At 37.3% G+C, this 22280-nt stretch overlaps 1 protein-coding gene and 1 long non-coding RNA gene across 5 annotated transcripts in view; both read right to left on the reverse strand.

Moving 5' to 3' along the window:
* The window catches only part of LOC135197986 (uncharacterized), a 28119-nt gene extending 16025 nt beyond the window's left edge, over window positions 1–12094 (reverse strand). The window contains exons 1-2 of the long non-coding RNA XR_010310705.1: window positions 11911–12094; window positions 6673–6878 (exon numbers count right to left, since the gene is read on the reverse strand). This is a non-coding gene — a long non-coding RNA (uncharacterized LOC135197986). The remainder of the gene's footprint in view (window positions 1–6672; window positions 6879–11910) is intronic.
* An 878-nt stretch (window positions 12095–12972) lies between these two features.
* LOC135197987 (protein O-linked-mannose beta-1,2-N-acetylglucosaminyltransferase 1-like) overlaps window positions 12973–22280 on the reverse strand; it is a 29161-nt gene continuing 19853 nt past the window's right edge. For 3 of the 4 annotated variants that reach the window (XM_064225308.1, XM_064225307.1, XM_064225306.1), the window contains exon 16: window positions 12974–15308. In XM_064225308.1, the coding sequence (XP_064081378.1) occupies window positions 15152–15308 (157 nt within the window). In that variant the 3' untranslated portion in view covers window positions 12974–15151. Of the gene's footprint in view, window positions 15309–22280 lie in introns of all 4 variants that reach the window. The other variant, XM_064225309.1, reaches the window with a different exon arrangement.

Raw genomic sequence — 22280 nt, forward strand, 5'->3', positions numbered from 1 at the left:
ATATATATATATAGTATATATATATATATATATATATATATCTATATATATATACTATATATCTATTCATATGTATATATATATATATATATATATATATATTATATATATAATATATATATATATAGATATATATATATATATATATATATATATATATATATATATAGTATCTATTATATATATTATATATATATGTATATATATATATATATATATATATATATATTAGATATATAGATATATATATAGATATATATATATATATATCAGATATATATATATATATATATTCTATATATAATATATATATATATATATATATATATTATATATATATATATATATATATTTATTAATATATATAGAGAGAGAGAGGAGAGAAGAGAGAGAGAGATTGAGAGAGAGAGAGAGAGGAGAGAGAGGAGGATAATGGATATAGATATATATATATATATATCTATATATATATAGATATATATAGATATATAGAATATATATATATATAGATTATATATATATATAATCAATAGATATCTATATCTACATATACAGTATATCTATTATATATAATATATATATTATATATAGATAGAATCATATCTAGATAATATAGATCAATCTACTATATATAAATATATATATATCATATTTTTCTATATATTATCTAGATATATCTAATATATCCTATATTATATATATATATATTCTATTAAAATATAGATCTCTACTCTATCTAGATATCTACTACATATATATATATATATATGATATATATAAAGATATATATATAGATATATATATATCTATATATATCTATATGTCTATATATATATATATATATAGTATATATCTATATTATATATATATATATATATATATATATATATATATATATATTATCTCTATAATATATATATATCTATATATATACTATATATATATATATATATATATATATATATATATATATATCTATATCTATATCTATATATATATATTATCTATATCTATATATATATATATATATATATATCTATATATATATATATCTATATATCTATATCTATTATATATATCTATATATATATATATATATATATATATATATCTAAATAGATATATATATATAGATAGATATCTATATATATATATATATATATATATATATATATATATATATATATATATATATATATATATATATACAACAAGGAGCTGAGGGAGACGTCCTGTACTAGTGATTGCCCATTTATTACACATGCTGACGTTTCGAGGACACAGCCTCATTTTCAAAACTGAAAAATGCAATTATAATATATAAAAATATTACAAAGACTTAAGAATGAAGAAATTTACAAATTAAAAAATATTAAAACTTTAAACAAAAATTAAGAAATTAAAAAAACTAATATTCAACAGACAGAATGAAGGAAACAGACCGCTACCTTTCAGGAGGGGAACCAAGGACCTAATAACATAAAAAACAGAGACAGGGGCACACTCAATACAGGTACAGTGTTGTGGAGGTAGTATCCAAATAAAAAAGTAATTAGCTTATGCATGGTTCGCATTCAACTTCTACACAAAATATGGAGCCTTTGTATAACGTGGGGATGGCATTCAAAGTGCAAAAAAATAAATTGTTAATTATAGATATATATATTTTTGTGCATGCCATTCTATACGATATGAAATGGCTAAAAACTCATCAGTTCTGTTAATGAATGGCCCAACATTCTACGTACTATGACAACTCGGTGCATGAAAGACACACACTCGGGAGCCTCTGTAGTTTGTTGGGTTAGGCTTGCCTAACTTCACTTAACCTAACCTAACCTAACCTTAACTTACTTTACCTTACCTAACTTAACCTACCCTACCCAACCAATAAAGAAAGGTATATGTCAGTCCCCACATTATACATACCTATTACCCCAAAATATTAAATTCCTTCCATAGCAGACAAGAAGTTCAGTTTTGTTTAATATAATTTTTAAGACAAAACTTCTTGCAATAGTTTAAAGCCTTTCATGAAGAAATTAAAGCTACTAAAGTTGACTAATAATCTAAATAGCTTTTTACATTCTTCTGGAGCATTGTCTGGAGCTGGCAGGGGTAAAATACCTTGTCAACCAACATCAGTTGCTAGACGCCCAGTTGGCATGCTAAGAGGAGCTGCTCCAAATGGGAAGGGCAGAAAAAGAAAGCCTGACTTGCTCTTAAAAGCCGCTAAATGTAAGAGAAACTTGGCATTCAATGTTTTGCTGAACCAGCAAAATGCCAAAAGCCATTAACCTTAGTGAAATGTTAAGCCTTGTGTCCTATCTTTGCTAAATGTATCTTCACAGCTCAAATTTCTGAACTATGTTACCCATCTTGTAACTGCCTTGTACTTTCTTTAGTTCTATATTTATGCTTCTTTTTGCATGAGAACTCCATACCACTGCTGCATACTCCAGAGTTGTCTTCGGAAAGATATTATTCTTTTCACCATTTCTTCATCCACTGTGAAAACTACCTTTATATTTGCTAGAACTGTGTATGCACTTCTCACTTATTATTTCTGTGATCTTCAGATAGTAGTTTCTTTATTTATTAGGACTCGTGTATGTATTACCTACTAGCATCCATGCCTTGTGTATAGGAAGCTGCTTTTATATTATCTACAGACATTTATAGTAATGTATTCTGTGATGCTTCCCATATTCCTGGGTATGGGATGGCTGATATATATTGGATAGATACTGTTTATTATCACCATTTCTTCATCCACTGTGAAAACTACCTTTATTTGCTAGAACTGCATATGCACTTCTCACTTATTATTGCTGTGATCTTCAGATTATAGTTTTTTATTTATTAAGACTCGTGTAAGTGTCACCTACTAGCATCCATGTGCGTAGGAAGATGCTTATGTAATTATCTAATACATTTATTATAATAATGTTGAAAATGGGTTCATTTTTCATACAATATATTTTTTGTTTAGTATTCTCGCACCTATTAACCCTCCCACTTGTCCTTTTACTATAAGTCTGCAGCAAGTAAGACTATTGATCTCGCAGCTTCATATTATCATTAGTATTATTTAGCAATAGAGACTGATGTAAGATATTTTCACAGTATAGGCATTTATTTTTTGAACCCCTTCATGTCCATGCTTGATGTACATAAAAGTTCATTTATATACACTGTACTGCAGTGTAGATGATGGAAAGTGATGAGCAGGTTGTAACAACAGGAAAAACATGAATGGACTAGAAAAAACAGCAGGCTGCGTGAAGTTCCAAGTTGTGCAAGGTTGCCACCCTTTTGAAGTGAATATATCTGAGAGCAAAAATGAAGGAACACAAACTAAGTACTGAAATTAAGGTCAATGCATCATGAAGTGAAGAGAATTTTTCTGAAGCATACTATCTGGCAAAGGAAGGTTGAGCCTGTAAAATTTTGACATATGCAACGAAAATAATACTACAGAAGTGTATGCAAGGGTAAAAATTGAGAAAAATCATAAAAATTCCTTTTCATATATGACTAATAATTTCACCAACATTCCTTTACCCAGTTCATCAATGCCTCACACATTTATTTTCCACATTGGCACTGCCTTTAGTGCACTTGATAGGTATGATGTCTCAAAACATGGAATGATACAAAGAGATCGTTTTTCAAAACATTGATCATAAAAAAATAGGATTGCTTTCTCTTACATGAACCATTATCTTTAAGCAAGATATAGCATACAATACAATGGGGCTTGTTTTTGTTGTCATACTGTGCTGGAAAATGCTTTTCTTAACTACATTCCATAGGATTTGAATATCTACCCCTTTGATTTTGTTCCATTTACAGCCTAACCCAGTGTCATTCATTTTCCCCCGACTCTTTTATCAAGCTTATTAGTGGGATTCTGAATATTGTAACATATGTTTGAGTCTACAAATGCAGCATTAAATGATTGGTACCATCTTTTCCTCTTTCTTTTGTAAGGATATACGTATTATATTCTGCATGAACAGAGGGCCGGTCAATATTTCCCCGTTGTTTGACTGAATTTTCACTTTATATGTCCTCATAACAGAAAAGACAAACAAAATTTCAAGAGTTAAAGAGAAAAATCAAAAGAGCAAGTTCAGCTGACTGATAAAAACCAAACAATATAAAGTATTTTTGTCATTAGTAAATTCAACATTGTGGTTTATTACTAAATGTGATATTAACTCTATTAAAAAAATTATTTACAAATTCCTTCTCGTATATAGTAGTAAAAGAAAAATAGAAGTTAGGCCACACGTCAGCTAACGAATGTAAACAAAACTAAGGGTTTAGGAAACGAAGCTCCTTTCCTATTAAATGTGCTAGTCATTTGACTACTACTCATTAATCAAGTAAATGTGTATAATAATATCTGGAAACACCATTAACTGTCACATTTTGAGCTTCAATTACGATGAAATGTGTATATATCCGTGTAATTGTCATAGCATCCGTTCACATCGTAAACACTTTAGCTAAAGAACAATAAATTTATGAATAATATTGATTTATAAAGCAAATTATGCATATTGCTATCGTAAAATATGGATATAAGTCACAATTTCATGTTTAGACAGCATAAAAATAATAAAAAACATACCAAAATAAGCTAATGACGGAGAAGAACGAAGGGGGCAGTATGGCGGAACGAAATGCGTCGTCTGCTAAGGAAGTGAGATATCTCCGCCCACAGTGCTCTAGGGGAGGAGCCTGGAGGAGCCTGGCCGAAGCTCAGTGCAGTCCGGGAATATGCGCCCTGGACATAAGAAAGACTGTTTGATAGATAGCACTCAAGGAAAATATCAGAATCTTTATATCCCCAAAGGAAAAAAGTCACAAGTCAATTCATTTTGGCTAATACCAAGTGATGGGTTTAGATTGTAACCTTACTGATGTCATCCATCCTAATTAAAGGGAGAGTAGAGTATAGAAAGACATCTTGGAAGCTATGCTATATGATTGAGCGTTCTGAGTGTAGTTTAACTGCATCTAGGCCAGCACAGCTGGTATGTCAACCTAGATATGCTGCTCCAGAAAGGAGGATGGGAAGGAAGAGTCAACGAATTGCAGTCATACTCCAAAACTTACACCAAGTGAAGTACTCGGGCAAAATACTTGTAAATACACACACAGCTGGGTGCCTACAAATTTATTGAGCAGCCAATGCATATCCCATGGCATCCAGGGACATGCAGGCAATGTCCCCTCCACTAAAATGAGGAAAGAGATGTTCACCAATGCTAGACAACTGATCTTATTGCTCATAAAAGAGTAAATTTCCTCCTGAAAGGCTCGGGACAATCCAACACCCTAACTGCATGAGTTTTTGCACAAGTTGGGTAAGCAAATTCCAACTCAAGAAACTTGAAGAGTACTTCATGAAGGCAGTAAAGAAGGGTTTTCCAGGACACCATCACTTTACGTTAGTTTGTACAAAAAAAAAAAAAAAAAAAAACGGTCTATACATTGGTGACCTGGATATAATGTTGGCATTCATGAAGCATGCTAGCATAAGTTGGAGCATAATTTTAGGGTGCAAGGCTGCATTAAAAGGCAACTGGGTTATAAAATTTAGTCCATAGGCAAAGTGCGGGACCTATCAAGTTATTCAGCGCTGAAAGGGACAAAGATTTTAAAAGTGGTAACAGGAGGACAACCTCTCACTTCCACTATGAATCAATTGTTAGGAGAGGGGTAAGTATGAAAGAAGAAAGACAATATGAATGAAAGTACATACAGTAAAAAATAAGAAAAGAGGTTGCAGTTCAGGACTGACGGGACACTACAAATAACCTTACATAATGCCCGTGCACTGATGACTGCCCTAAAAGAAAGCTAAAAAACTGAGTAAACTTTAAAACAGAAAAAATGTTAATCCTACAAGTAAATATTGTATGGTATATGTAGATGATTATTCACTTCTGCATCACTTTCTATCTACCTTTCCATCAATTATACAAGTAAAAGGTTAGTGAAATACTATGACAAATATAATGCACTGTGAGTATAACAGTAAAAAGTTCATGTAGTTGCCCCCATTCATCTAATAATTGTCATTATATATAATTATATTATACTGAATCTTTATATTTGTTCAGGTGTTTAACAACAAAACATTTTAAATATCATAAAGCAAATTTGGCCAAGGAATTCAAAAGTGAAAAGTGATACATGATTTAAAAAAAAAATTGTATTACTTTTTTATACTTTTTGACATGGCAATTTCATAATCAATGATATTATCACACTGAAAACTGTTGTTTCAATATGTAACAGTTGGATATATTAGTTAGAAGCTTAATGAAAAAATAATGATTTTGTAATAAGATTTCAAACTCAATGTTGCACATAGCATCACCATATCAGATCATGAGTTAATAATATAATGTCTCGTCTTAAGCTTGGTTCTACCTTGGGGAACCAAGCTGTATGTGGAATACACATTTAATTATAAGTTCATGAGGTTCCCCTAGGATCATATGGTCAATTTTTGTAGTCTGGCAATGGCAAGGGCCTAAGGTTGCTGGGTTCAAGAGGTCCAACTTGTACTACATTACAATATGCACAAATAACTTGCCATGCTATCCAGCAACAACTAAAATCATTCAGATAATACTGTACCCTGTAACTCACCTTCCAGTTATCAACTAATCAAAATCTGGTATGGTTGTGTATCATTCCAGTATACTCCTTGCAACAGGCACTTTTTAGTCCTCTCCAGCAACTAGTTCCCTTGCCACTGCTGGAAAGACGCCTCTTGGATCTTTATCATCAGTCTTAACTGCTCCAGTACATACTGGTTCTGGCACAAAGCCTCCCAAGTTCCATGGCCAAAATAGCTGAAAATAAAAATCTTAATCTTTGATAGGTTTTCAGAAAATCTGTTTTTCTCGGTCTTATAGTTTTGAATTAAGCCTGTTATAGAACAATCCTATAGTATGGAGCTGTTATTAACCTTACTTCCTGTATAACACACCAAACCACACTGACAAACAGCTGACAGAAGGTTCCATAGCACATGCTCTGCTCACACTCCATCTTGAATATTTCATTCTTCTGTATTTTCTCCTTACAAACTTTCTAAGAGTTCATGTTTCCATTCTTCTCACCCCGCCACCCAACACCTATTACTTTAACAAAGCCCACCCCCCGCCCCCAACAACACCCATTACTTTATGTAATGTTATAAAGATTTTGTACATGGAGTAATCCGTTTATCAGTATCACCTCTTTTTTTCGGGATGGCAGCTGCATTCTGGGTATGTCGCCGTTCAATCGTTTACCCTAGTTTTTTTTATATGCCCACACCAAAATCATCGTATTTTTACCACCTTAGTAACTCCTTCCCATCCTAACTACTAAATACAAGAACTATACTCTGCTTTTTTCCATCTGTCCATCCGCCTGTGGTGTTTGAGCATGGTAACACTGCGTCCCGGGCTTAAATAATATCCTATTTCGAATATCAACAGTGTAATTCCCATACAGTAAATTATTAAAACACTTTTCAGTTGCAAATTTACACCCAGATATCCTTTTATTTACCTAAAACTTACACAGCGTCACTATTTAAATCCCGGGACGCAGTGTTACCATGCGAAAACACCACAGCCGGATGGACAGATGGAAAAAACAGAGTATAGGTTAGGGTAAGTTGAGGTATCAGTGTTATCTACAAAATATGCTATAGCCTAGGGGTTTGCCAATAAAATGGGTGAACAGTAATATTAAGCAAGGAGTGGCTGCAGTTTACCAGGGCAACCCTATCTTTGACCATTTTCTAGTCATAACCTACCGCTAGATGGCGGTAACCTCTTGACAAGAAAATTGCTGGAGGGATACACTACAAAAATGACGACGAGACGAAAACTAATAAAAAAAATTTAGCAGTAATGTTTTTCACATAACTGATTTCAGTTTTGGCGTGGGGGAACGGCGCTTCACGCCTTGTCCTCATTTTGAAAGATTCTTGGCAACCACGTATGTTCTGGCAAGCAGGAATTTTTGGGTTACAGAGGATGAAATTTTACTCCCAACCTCTAGTTATCGACAATGTACTATCCTAACCCAGAGAATCCTACTGTGGTCGCGTCAAGGCCGAACTACTTACCTATGTAGAGGGATTTGGTTGTTAAGCGGTTGTCCAGGTAAACTACAAACTACCCATTAAGCCAAAAAAAAAAAAAAAAAAAATGATTAGACAAGCATTCTTATCAATTTCATTTTCTACTTGTTTAGTGTGATGCATCACTCTGCGGGCCTTGCACGGACTAATGAGCCACTTTTCACTATATTTAATCGGTGAAAAAAATGCAATTCAATATTTAAGCATACCATTCAAAAGATTGAAGTTTCTTCAACAAATTGAGATATATGAAACTGCCATACAAACTAAACTAAGCATGCGAGGTCTTGTAAAATATGTTTTCAAGGCAGTTTTTTAATCCAATATGCCGTCACGCCGAATTTATTATGTTGTGGAAAAGCATTAACTTCTTATACTCAATTCTGTTGGCTACTGGCCATATGCCGGACTCGGCTATAATTCCCCAATACGGCGTGCCCTTAGGTTGTTCATACATTCCTCGTAGGATCCTATATTGCATTTTCTCAAGCGCGTTTAATTCATTTTCCGTTACGTTACTCCACGTCTCTATGTTGGCAAATAAGGTTGGTACAACTACTGTTTCATAGATCTTTTTCCTAACTTCTAGTGCCATGTTTCCTACTTTGTTAACATCCCCATATCTTCTGATTTCTCTTAGTAGGTACTCAACCTTTTGATTTCTCGTTTTAATACTTGCTTCCTTTGAACCATTCAGTGTGTAGCCTACCATTCTCCTAAGTACTTATATTCTTTCACGCTACTAATTGGGCCATTTTTAAGTTCTGTTTTTATTTGTACATCTGATTTCTTTGCTTTTTTATCTATTACTAGCACTGCTGACTTACTTGGCTTCGTATTAAATGTAAATTTCTCAAGCTGCTCTAGGCTACGCAGTTGCCAATTGCCATCTCTACTCCTTCTTTCCTGCTTGTGGGGAACATTATGTCATCAACATAATGTTTCTTATGAGTGTTACATTCTTCCTGCTTAAATCATTTACTCTGTCAGTCACTATGCTGCATAGCTTTGGGCCAAAAATTGTACCTTGCCTCACATTTTCTGTTATGTCAATTGTGTCAGTTTCTCCAGCTGGGCATCTTATGACTGCTTTGCCATTTTCATTCATTTTTCTTATCAACCATGCATCTTTCCATCCTATCATTTTCCCTATCTCTTTGATGCAGTCCTTCAGATCCAGTTTGTCAAAGCAATTATACGCATCCCCAAACCATATGTACGTTGGGGCTCCTAACAGTGAGTTGTAGTCAATCACTGCGTTTAAGGTTAGCAGGTGATCAACTGTGGATCTTCCCTCTATGCCACCACATTGGAACCGGCTTATCTTCTGGTTTAACTCATCCTTCGTTATTTCCATCCTCCAGTTTGCTTCCTTTTTTATGCAGATAATATTTTCATTTTCTCCCATTCATCCGGAGTGTTTAACTCCTCTTCAATGTCTCCAATTAAGAGTGCCAGACTGTCAGTCATTTGTCTACCCAAAATTTTTATAAGTATATTATTTATATCTTGACAGTCGGGGGTGTATTTATTCTTCAGGTTCTTTACTGCTTTTTCCACATCTTGAATACTTGACTTTTGGATTTTTTCCATTTTTCCTGTCCCACTCATGGACATCCATTTCTGGTACTGGAGGTTAATTTCATCTGCAAGCCTACTGATTTCATCTTTAGGTTTATCTAATATGAATAGATCTTTATAGTATTGTTCATATTCTCTTTTAATTTCTTCAACATTTTCTATTACTTTCCCTTCCTTGCTTCTTACTGCCACCACATTATTTGGTTTTGTGCCGTCAAGTTTTTTCTTGAAGTCCCAAAAGGCTGCTCCATTTACTCCCCCTTTGGATTTTATTTCAGCTGCTGTCTCCTTTATTCTAATGCCATCTTCCTTCATTTTTTCTCTAATAATGTATTCACCTATTAATTTCTCCTGTACCTGCCATATCCTCTTGTTTTCTGTACTAATGAACTTTTTCCCTTCCTTTTTTATTCTCCTTCTAGCCCTCATTAGGTCTCTTAATACTCTTGATTTGTTCTTTTTCACTTTGGTTTTTTTCTTACATTTTCTCAATATCTTGTCCAGTTCTGTTTGCCATTTGGTGTATTTCTGTTTTATTGGACCATTTTCTCTTGCTATTTCTAATTATTTAAATGTTATCTACAGCACTCTTCTTCCAGAACAATCGACGTTTTTCCGGCCAGAGCCGATACACCTTGTCGTTTAAGATTATTGTGAATAAAATGTCCCAGCGTCTATGGGTACAAGTGGTGTGTGGTTTTAGCACAGGAAATGTTAAGTTTATGGACACCGAGATGGCGTCAATCCTCTACACGTAAGGTGTTACTATAAGTAAAATTTCGAAAGCGTCATGGAGGTAAGTTTGCACCGTGCATGGCTCAACTTTCATTACCTTGTGTTTAACCGGAAATTATGGCATTATTTTGTGACCTGAAAGAAAGCACTTATTTCCACGCTGGTTGGGTTATGACTGGCTTCTAATCCAGGATACTGGAAGTGCTGAAGTTATTTTTTTGGGAAAGTGTCCGCACAGCGGTACAGTGTTCGCCTGTCTGCACAGCGATGCATTACCCTAGCCTAAATGGTTTCCCCATTAGGGTTCTCCAAAAGTGAGGAATGTAGATCTAAGCCCGTATAGTAGGTATAATGGTTCTACCACAAACAATATGATGGTACAAATGCATAAAACAAAACTCTGAGAAATAAGTGGTTACATATACTATTTGGCATGTTAATTTGCTTATATAAGTTAACTCGGATGAGACTATTAAGCTAGCTATAGGGGAAACAACCGAGTGGACTATCTGATCCAGTCTTGCCCGCTTGTTGATCCGCCCTCCGAAAAAGTACTTTAACATGTCCTGACACCAGAGATGGGCACCAGTCATGATTCATGGGTGGTGGGAGCAGCACCTAGAGACCTCTACTCTCCTTTCGAAGTAAGCAAAAGTACTTTTCCAGAGGGGGGGATCAACAAGCAGACAAGACTGTATCAGGTAGTCCACTCAGTTTTCCCTACCCTTGCTAGTAGGCCTGACTATTTGAAAATAAAGTTCTAGACCTTTCCAAGTAAGTAAATATCCCATGACCTATCACGTCTGGTGTGCGGTGTTAAATTATCTTTAACTGATAGGTAACCTCTTGCTGATGGATAGCCTATTATTTGTTGAAGGTTAGGAGGCAGACTATAAAATATTCACTGGTGGAGATCTACCATGACTCAAATAATACCAAGGCTACTACTAAAATTGACTGCTGCATAAAGATTTATATATATATATATATATATATATATATATATATATATATATATATATATATCGCTAAATGTGTATATTAAAGTTGGTATGGGTAGATATAATGCAGTACAGACTAGACACGAGATTTATTGTAAGTATTGACCCAGATATTGGAAATTCGTGGCTTTTTTTTTTTTTTTTTTTTTTTGCGTTTATCATCGGGAGACTGGTACTGAACAAGGTAAGCAACAGCGGGTTGGAAAGTAAAAATAGAGACAATACACGAAATGTTTTTTTATTTCGCCTGTACTGAATTGGGTATCTAGGTATACCGTATACCAATTTATAGATGCTGTTCAGCCAACAACTTATTTAGGCTAAATAAACGATATCTTAATACAGACGTCTTTTTCTCATTTATAAAATAAAACTGATTTTTTTTTTATTAGGCCTATCTGAAAGCTCACAACATCAACCATTTCTCACCTTCAATCTAATATTTTATATAGTAGACAGAATTAACCTCCGACTGTTTGACAAAAATCCAGATCCCAGATTAGGTTACTCAGTTGGCGCCACAGATATAAAAGCCTAGATGCCGCATCGGCCGGCCGGACATACGTCATCAGGTCCGCCATCTTGGCGCGGTAATTCAAACAATGCAGCAGGCTGCAGTATATGACGTTTTTTCGCCACTATTCGCTTAATATTGCACGAATTTTCTTGTCTGATGGCTCGTTACAAAGCTTACATAATTCCCTACAAGGATCTAATAAGAACTAAATGGCCAAGCAAGGCATATAATGAGTTTTTGTTGATGTTTTGATATAGGCTGCTAATTTCATATCAATGTATATAGATTATCATTTCAATGTAGTATCATTAAACTGTTGGAAACAGCAATGAAAAAAAAAACTTGTTTAAACTGCTGGGAATATTTATAAATAAATGCACAGATGTAGCCTACAATAAATGTTATATATACATTCAATGTAAGAACAAATATCATGAAAATAAATCATTGTGCAATACATTTTGAGAGTTGTTACTTCAAAGTATAGGCTTAATGACCAATAAGGCCACCCATAGCTTTAAATTTACATGCCTGACCAAACCAATGAACAGTTAGCTGAAAAAAAATTAGACTGGCCTTATGATTGTGGCCTAGGCTGAAAGGCTCCGGGGGGTGGGGGTTACTATGACCGGGTATACGGGGGTGCTCGTCAGGATTGGCTCATTTTGGCAATTTTGGTCTAGAGATGGGTCCCCTTCTGGAAGGGTAGAAATGTAGAGATGATCCAGGCCCTTATCCCAAATAAGGTATAATAATTGATGGGTCCTTGACAACACAGGTCAAGAGATGAGCTATATTGAACTGTTAATGCTTGCCATAATGATATATCCTAGTCTGAGCAGATTAAAGGTAGTTTTGTGAAAAATTTAAGTTCTATATAATTATTTCACCATATAAAATTAGGTCTAGAGATAGGTCACTTTTGCCACTATATGAGGTCTCTTGATCCCCACTAAATTTTCCAAAGCCAGGTCTAGAGGTCAGAATTCACTGAGGAGCATCCCGTTCCAAAAAATTGGAAAAACCCTCCCCAACCCCCCCACCCCTAGCCTCAAAGGAGCAGGCAGAGATGCAAAGGCTAGATAACACAGAAATCCAGTTATTCTAGGGCCTGCTGTAGTTTATTTTAGGCCCAACACTACAGTTTTATGACCTAAACTTGTAGGCCTGTGCCAAAAATTATATTGGGGGAATTTTTAACAGAACACTTCGAGAGACAAAGATTTTACTTAAGTTGCACAGATCCATAGCTGTAGGCCTACTTTAGTAATCTGTCTTATCACAGCATTTCAAATTATTGTTTACAGCCATAGTTATGGGTAAATATTAACATTTGTGTACAACTAGCCCCCCTACCCCCTACCTGCTAAAACAAAGTCATTGCAAGTTAACTTTCAAACAATAAGGAACAACTTTATTTGATCAGATCCTTGTAGGGAATTATGTAAGCTTTGTAACGAGCCATCAGATAAGAAAATCCGTGCAATATTAAGCGAATAGTGGCGTAAAAACGTCATATACTGCAGCCTGCTGCATTGTTGAATTACCGCGCCAAGATGGCGGACCTGATGACGTGCGCCAGCCTATTCAGCTAGCGGCCGATGCAGCATCTAGGCTTTTATATCTGTGGTTGGCGCATTCAAGGACTCTAAAGCGGCCCACACACGCTCAAATTTTTGGTCAAATTTTTTTATGTCAAATTATTTGACGGTTTGACGTTCGCCCTACACGCTCAAACTTCTCATCAAATTTCCATTTTGCTCTCGAGTGTCATCATGGATGCATATACAGCGTTGGCTCTTGGCTTAGCGTTGAAGAGCATACAGAAACGAAAGTGGGCCCAGCAATAGTATTTGTGTCGTGAACGATTTGGTCATGCTCCTTTATTAAATGAACTAAGAATTAGTGAACCTGATGTTTTCAAGAACTTTTTTTTTTTTTTAATTCTTTTCGGAAGCTCGTCCGCAGTGAGTTTATTTTCTTCTTCAGCTCCTCCTTCGTCCCTTCCGGATAATAATCACGGAATTTCTGTAGAAGAGTCTCATATGCCATATCTTTTTTATTTCTGTCACTATAACAGTCACTTTTAATGTTCCAAAGTTGTGGTAAACTTCTATAAACATCAATAAGCTCAAGAAGAAATTTCTTTTCATGTTTTGTTGGAGCCATGATGACGATGGGTTGCGCACGTCCTCCTCAGATTGTCTAATCACTAACTAATTTGCGCAAATTATTGCTAGGTACCACACACGCACAAATTATTTGACGTTGGCTCAAAAAATATCTACTGAAATCAGATCAGTAAAAAATTTGACATCAAACCTTTTAGGCCATCAAATTACGCCACACACGATCAAATTCATGTCAAATAATTTGACATCAAAAAATTGGACCAAATATTTGAGCGTGTGTGGGCCGCATTAAGTTCTACCTTACAGTAGTGACACCTCTTGAATAACAAGAAGGCAGATCTAGGTAATAACTCCCCGTCGGGTATTTCTTTGGAAATTGCAGTTCCTTATAGTATTTGGGTTGCTTATTAAGAAGTTATCGTTTTTTTTATCGACTGTAATTCATACAACCCTGCCCAGTACTAAACACTAGGAAATACATTTGAAGGCTCAATCACTTATGGCTGGCGTATTGGTGGGAGCGTTCCTTGCAGTCCGTGCGGAACTATTGCCTAGAATTACCAACGAACATCTCGTCAAGATTAAAGCCTCTGCTAAAATGCTACCATTACCAAAATAATACGAATTTAAATTTGAAAAATGCTTTTTAAAGTCCGTAAATAAATAAGTAGACAGATATAGACAAGATTGAAATGTAGTTTGCATATATAATTAATGTAAATACCGAGGTAGAAATAAGCCACATATCCAGAGATCCCCAGTCATAAATTGCTACCGATTCGTACAGAGAATATAACAATTAAAGTTATATATTACAAACTTGAGAGCTATTTGTGCTTACAGAGTAAGTATAAACGTTTTTATAAGGCTAAAATGTGATAGGTACCACATCAGAACGAATTATTTGCTTCGTCAAAACATAGAAAACATAGTCTGTTTGTTGAGATGTGTATTTAAGATTAGGTTAATAGGTAGATGTTTATCACAGTGGCGAATGTACACAAATAATAGATCAGGAAGGTTAAGTGATTTTTCGACTTTTAAATTTTGTTGCTCCAAAAACTTCGTCAACGGCGTTGAGATTATAGACCATTTTCTGCGGCAAAGAACGGTAGTTGGCGTAGCGTTGTTCCTCCAAAGTTGCGTTGAAAACGCCAATGTCAGCTGGTTTGAATCGGCTGAAATAGAATAAAATTAAATACAATTAAATAAAAATCGATATGTATTTTATCGGAACACTAAAGGCCTGTCCACAATGTTTCCTAGTGTGGACAGGCCTTAAGGCTAGTAGTACAGAGCCACCTTGTGGCACCACAGATTGGCGTAGGTGTGTGGCGCAGCTGTGGCTTCCCACAGGCTTCCATAAGCTATGTTAAATGTATGTTTGTTGTCCAAGAGAATGCTCTTGATTTGTGTTTACGTTTTGTTGAAATGTATGTTGTAGCATCCAAAAGAACGCTCCCTATTTGTTTACATTGGATATATATGTTTGAAATTTACGTATTTTCATTACTAAATCTAAAAAAAAACATTTCTTATATGACAATTGTAGTGTGTTTAATCAAGTAAATTGTGGTTTTGTTGTAAAACGAATGTTGTTTTCCCCTTTGTTGAGATGACGCCTTTGAAAATTGCCCATTCCCTGTTCCTTTTCACCCACACCCTGTGCTGTGTCGTATTTATGCCCTTCCTTTTTCAGAGTTAATTGCTATTTTTATATGAAGACTGTAAATTGTTGTACCAATTTGTCTATGTATCTTGTCTGTACCATTTCTGTGAATTTTGAGTGAACTGAGATTTATCAAAAAAGAACTGTGGAACCTGTTGGTATCTCCCTGAGCTGTTTGAAATTTGAATTGTTTGAGAAGGAGGAATAAAGTCTTGAAGTTCGGTACGAGTTTCCTTCGCTCCCGTGAGAAATTTGAGGATTCGCGGATATGATGTCTCACGTAGACGGGCCCTTGGCCCAAACTAATCTACATGGTGCCCAGAACCCGGGAGAAGAAGAAAGTGACGGAGAATTTCCCGGATTTCCCGACAACGCGAACAAATTCAGAAAGCTTACTCTAGAGAGAGTCGACGCCGAGACATGGCTGCGTTGTGCCGCGGAAAGTTTAAGTGCTCATCTACAAGGCCAACCAAGCTGGCGTGAGTTGACTACCCTAATAGATGAATTCGACCACAGTAAGTCCAAGTGGGTTGAGCTCAATGATAAGGTGCAAGGCTTGATCAATGATCCTGAAGAAGTCAAAAAAGGAGCCTACGAAGCCTACGGTTTTCTCAGTGAGTTACGCAAAACCCGCATCGCTGCTGCAGATGTCCTAGAAAGGTTAGGCAATGATAGACTTGTGAACTCTAATAATAAGGCTAGTGAGGGTAGTATAGTTTCTGCAAGTGAGCCTAATAGTGAAGCACTAAGTGTGAAATTGCCTAAGCTTGAGCTATTAAAATTTGGCGGGAAAATAACAGAGTGGATGCCGTTTTGGGATCAGTTTAAGGCTATTGTCGATGACAAGCCTATGCCTCCTGTTAATAAATTCATGTACCTGCGCTCTGTGTTAGAGGGCGAGGCGAAGAGAGTTATACAGGGTCTAGCTCAGACGGCAGCAAATTATAAAGCTGCTTGTGAACTGTTAGAAGAGAGGTATGCTAAACCGAACAAGATCATTTCCGCCCACATTCAGGACCTGATGCAGATTGCGATGTCAAGGACACCGAAGTACGACAGTCAACTCTCGGCGTTGCGTAAGTTGAAAGATGACGTAATAGCCCACGTTCGCAGTTTAGCAGCTCTCGAGGTAGGAGGGGACCAATATGGACGGGTATTGGCGCCCATGATCCTGTCCCTGCTCCCTCACGATGTCAGGCTGGAGTGGTCTCGCACTCTGCAAGACGAAGGAGACCTGGATGGGCTGCTGGAATTCCTGCAACGAGAAGTAGAGGGGCGAGAAAGGGCCGAAGCCCTTAAGGGGCTGAACCACCGGAAGGCTGAGGATCCTGGCGTAGAAAAAAGGCAGAAAAAGCTCGTCCAGAGTTCGGCCTCTGCCCTTCAAACTTCATCAGAAGATAGTGCTTCCAAGCAGCATTGTGCTTTCTGCGGAAAATTGCATCCTAGTGAAAAGTGTTATGGTATAATGAAGCTCTCTCTTCAAGAAAGAGAAGAAGCTATCCGTGGGAAGCGGCTGTGCCTGAAGTGTTTATCTCCTGGCCATTATGCAAGGGGTTGCTGGGCCAGGTGTTCAAAGTGTAAGGGTGGCCATCACCATGCTCTTATATGCCGTAGGTCCGAAGTGGTAAACCCCGTAGCAGCTAGTGAAAAAACCCCTGAAGGAGAAAAGGTGCAGGGGGAGAGTGAATCTGTTACACATGTGGGAGTAGCTCCTTGTGAGTCAAGGGCTAAGGCTATTAAGAAGTGTTGTGTATTACAAACAGCCAAGATAAAGGTTGTAGGCTATCAAGGTATTATTTCTGCCACTGTAATGTTTGATACAGGATCGGATCGATCCTACATTTCAAGAGACTTAGTAAAAAAGGTCAGGCCTAAGTGGTTGACCTCTGAGTATTTATCATTTTCTGCCTTTGGTGGGGGTAAAGCCTCCAAGGCAGATTTGTGTAGCATTTATGAGGTGATGAGTTTGGGGGCAAATAACCACAAATATAGCTTTAAGGTTGCTGAGATTAATGTAATTTGTCCCCCTTTATGTAGGACCAAGGTGGATCCTAGGTGCTTAGAGCCTTTTCAACATGTAAATCTAGCAGATGAGTATGGATCCAACCGAAAGATACAGGTGGATATGTTGATTGGGCTAGATCTGTATTGGAAACTGATGATTTCTAACAAGGTTATATGTCATGAAGGGCTTGTAGCCCAAGAGTCTGTTTTTGGTTGGGTTTTGTCTGGATCCTATAATAGGTCCATAGATAACTGTGGTGCTGGTGTGCAACTGTTAACATTTTCTAATTTTCAGGAGGATAATTTGACTGAATTTTGGGATTTAGAATCTGTAGGCATTCAAGCCCAGGAAACACGGTCTGGAGCTATTAAGCCTGACCCTACCATGGTGCAATTTGCAAGGTTTGTAAGTTACAAGGAAGGCCGTTATGAGGTGGCCCTTCCGTGGAAATCAGAGTCTGTAAAGTTAGAGTTACTTAACAATGAACACCACGCTTTGAGAAGATTGGACAATCTTAGTCGTAAGTTAGATAGGGACCCTTGTCTGCAAGAACAATATTATAAGGTGTTTGAAGAGTATGAGAAAGAGGGCATTATAGAAGAGATCCCACTCCATCAGTTGGAGGGTGGGTACCCAGTGTTCTATTTGCCACACAGACCTGTAGTGCGGGAGGCGAGTCTCTCCACAAAAATCAGGCCTGTGTTTGATGGGTCAGCTCGTGGCAGCAATGGTATATCCCTTAATGACTGTTTAGAAAGTGGTCCTTCCTTAAACCCTGATTTAGTAGAGGTTTTACTGAGATTCAGAAGGTGGAAGGTGGCCTTAACTGCTGATATTACAAAGGCTTTCCTTCAAATACAGGTGAGAAGGGAGGACCGTGATGTTCACAGGTTTTTGTTGAAGAAAAATGACATTGTAAAACATTTTCGTTTTGTAAGAGTACCCTTTGGAAATAAGAGTAGTCCCTTTTTGTTGAATGCCACTTTGAAATTTCATTTAAAGAAATACCCTCCCTCAGAGGTGGCTTCTGAATTGCTTGAAAATCTGTATGTTGATGATTGGCTTTCTGGGGCTGATAGCCCTGCTGAGGCCTGTGTAAGATTTAATGAAGCCTGTGATATGTTGAAGAAGGCTGGTATGTCCCTGTCAAAGTGTACTTCTAATAATAAAACCATGCCCATGACAGAAGATTCTAGAGTAGAATGTGTAAAGGTGTTAGGCCTACACTGGGTTTCCTCCTCTGATTGTTTTACATTTAAGGTAGAGAATGTGGACCCCTTTGGGGATATTGTTTGTACCAAGAGAAATGTATTAAGCCTTATTGCTCGATGTTTTGACCCCCTGGGGTTCATATGTCCCTTTGTTATGCATGCAAAAATACTGTTCCAAGAAATCTGGAGATTAGGTCTTGACTGGGATGAACCATTACCTGAGGCTATGCAAGGCAGAGTTAAGTTGTGGGTTGTAGGACTTTCTGTGCTTGAATCATTGAGAATTAATCGTTACTTATTTTCAGAGTGTTCCTGGAGAGATATTCCTGCTATTGAACTTCATGCCTTTGGTGACGCCTCGGAAAAGGGATATGGTGCTTGTGTGTATGTGAGAGTGCCAGAAAGGGGTAATTTCAAGGTATTGCTGGTTGCTGCTAGAGGTAAGGTAGCCCCTATAAAGAAAGTTTCTCTCCCTAGGCTAGAATTACTTGGTGCCTTATTGTGTGCTAGACTGGTTGTATTTGTGAAATCTGCATTGCGGCTGGTCCAGGAGGTTTCAATTCGATGTTGGACAGATTCTACTGTTGCCCTAGCATGGATAAAGGGAGAACCAAATAGATGGAAAACTTTCATTGCTAATAGGGTCGTGGAAATTCAAGCATTGACCCCACCATCTTGTTGGCAACATTGTCCTGGCAAGGACAACCCTGCAGACCTGATATCGAGAGGTGTTTATGCGGAGCAACTCACGCAGTCTGAGGTTTGGTTAGTGGGTCCTGCTTGGCTCCGCACCTCATCTCACCCATCTCAGGAAGGTATGACAGAGGGATTCCCCTTAGAAGAGCAAGGTGAAATTGACACTGTTTGTGTTGCAGTTGAGTCAGATCCGCCTTTGTTTGAGTTCTCTCGGTGGAGCTCCTTTCCGAAGGCGCTCAATGTAGTAGGTTGGGTGTTAAGATTTGTTGGTAACTGTAGAGCTTCATCCCTTAAGGCTGGTGGCCCCTTGACTTATGAAGAATTGACGAAAGCAAAGGTAAAACTGCTTTACTATGCTCAAAGAGATGCCTTTGCTCGAGAAATAAATGCGCTGGGTAAGTCTCAACCCCTCCCTAAGGGGTCACCCTTGGTCAAACTTGATCCTTATCTAGATGAGGAAGGACTACTAAGAATAAGTGGTCGCTTAGAGAATGCAGATTTGAGTTTTGAGAGTAAGCACCCTATAATTGTCCCTGGCACTCATGTTGCTTTGTTGTTGGTTCGTTTCCAGCATAAATTGCTTAAACATGCTGGTGTTGCTGTGCTTGTTTCCACTCTGCGAAACAATTATTGGATCATTCGTCTTCGTCAGATTGCTAAGAGGGTTTGCAGAGAATGTGTTGCTTGTCGTCGATGTGAAGCCAAGGCCTGTTCTCAGCCTGTGGCCCCCCTTCCTGAATTAAGAGTTAAATCTGCCCCTCCTTTCACTGTTACAGGTCTAGACTTTGCTGGTCCCTTATTTTGTCTTGATTTCCCCTCCAAGAAGTTGTATATCCTTCTTTTTACTTGTGCTGTTGTCAGAGCTGTCCACCTAGAGCTTACCGAGTCTCTTTCAGTTACTGATTGCAATTTGGCAATTCGGCGGTTTACAGCAAGACGTGGTGTCCCTTCTGTGTTCTACTCTGACAATGCTAAAACCTTTCTGGGTGCCTCCAACCTATTGAAACAACATTATGGCCCCATGGCACCCCTATGGAAGTTTATTGTACCTAATGCGCCTTGGTGGGGAGATTGGTGGGAACGCCCCATTGAGAAAGACGTTGGGCACTAAGACTTTGTCTAGGAGTGAATTAGAAACCACTCTCCATGAGGTGGAGGCATGTATCAATTCTAGACCCTTGACATTTGTAGGTGAAGAACCTGATGTTGCTAATCCCCTCACCCCATCTCATTTTCTTATTGGTCGTTCAGCAGGTTTTCAGGTGGAACTGGCTGATGACTCTGCCTCAGGGGTGACCTCGAAAGATTTGTGTGTAAGAGAGGCTGTGCGTCTGAGTCAGTTGGAGAAATTCTGGAACATCTGGCAATCAGAGTACCTTAGGAATCTGCCTTGCATGGTAAAGGGATTCAAAGCTAATTGTAATTTAACAAGGGGCTCTGTTGTAATAGTAAAGGAAGAAAGAGTGCCTAGGCTGATGTGGCCACTTGGAGTTATTACTGAGTTATACCCTGGAAGGGATGGAATGGTGAGAAGTGCCAAGGTCAAAACTAGACGTGGATTTGTAATTAGACCTGTTCAAAACCTATACAATTTAGAGATATCTGATATCAGTGAGGAAAGTGTTTGTAATTCCCCTGATGAAATAAAGGACAATCCCATTGTAGATGACCTTTTGGACCCAGTTGAATCACCCACTGAGTCTACTGTAGGTAAAACCCGAAAAGGGAGGTCTATTAAGGTACCTGTTAAACTTGACTTGTAAATTTGAGGTTAAGAGATTGTAGTGGAGGTTGTTATGATGATAGGAGTGTTGACTCTCCTATGGTGGGGAGGATGTTAAATGTATGTTTGTTGTCCAAGAGAATGCTCTTGATTTGTGTTTACGTTTTGTTGAAATGTATGTTGTAGCATCCAAAAGAACGCTCCCTATTTGTTTACATTGGATATATATGTTTGAAATTTACGTATTTTCATTACTAAATCTAAAAAAAAACATTTCTTATATGACAATTGTAGTGTGTTTAATCAAGTAAATTGTGGTTTTGTTGTAAAACGAATGTTGTTTTCCCCTTTGTTGAGATGACGCCTTTGAAAATTGCCCATTCCCTGTTCCTTTTCACCCACACCCTGTGCTGTGTCGTATTTATGCCCTTCCTTTTTCAGAGTTAATTGCTATTTTTATATGAAGACTGTAAATTGTTGTACCAATTTGTCTATGTATCTTGTCTGTACCATTTCTGTGAATTTTGAGTGAACTGAGATTTATCAAAAAAGAACTGTGGAACCTGTTGGTATCTCCCTGAGCTGTTTGAAATTTGAATTGTTTGAGAAGGAGGAATAAAGTCTTGAAGTTCGGTACGAGTTTCCTTCGCTCCCGTGAGAAATTTGAGGATTCGCGGATATGATGTCTCACGTAGACGGGCCCTTGGCCCAAACTAATCCACAAGCTATGACGAGCACACAAGCGACTGTGGCGAGCTGTCGCCGATCCCCACTACAGCTTATATAACAACCCATTTTCTTGGTATTCTGTGGCGCCACAGAGTGGCTCATGTACTCCTGGCCTTA

This window comes from Macrobrachium nipponense, chromosome 21 (assembly GCF_015104395.2).
Source record: "Macrobrachium nipponense isolate FS-2020 chromosome 21, ASM1510439v2, whole genome shotgun sequence".
NCBI classification, from domain to species: Eukaryota; Metazoa; Arthropoda; class Malacostraca; order Decapoda; family Palaemonidae; genus Macrobrachium; species Macrobrachium nipponense.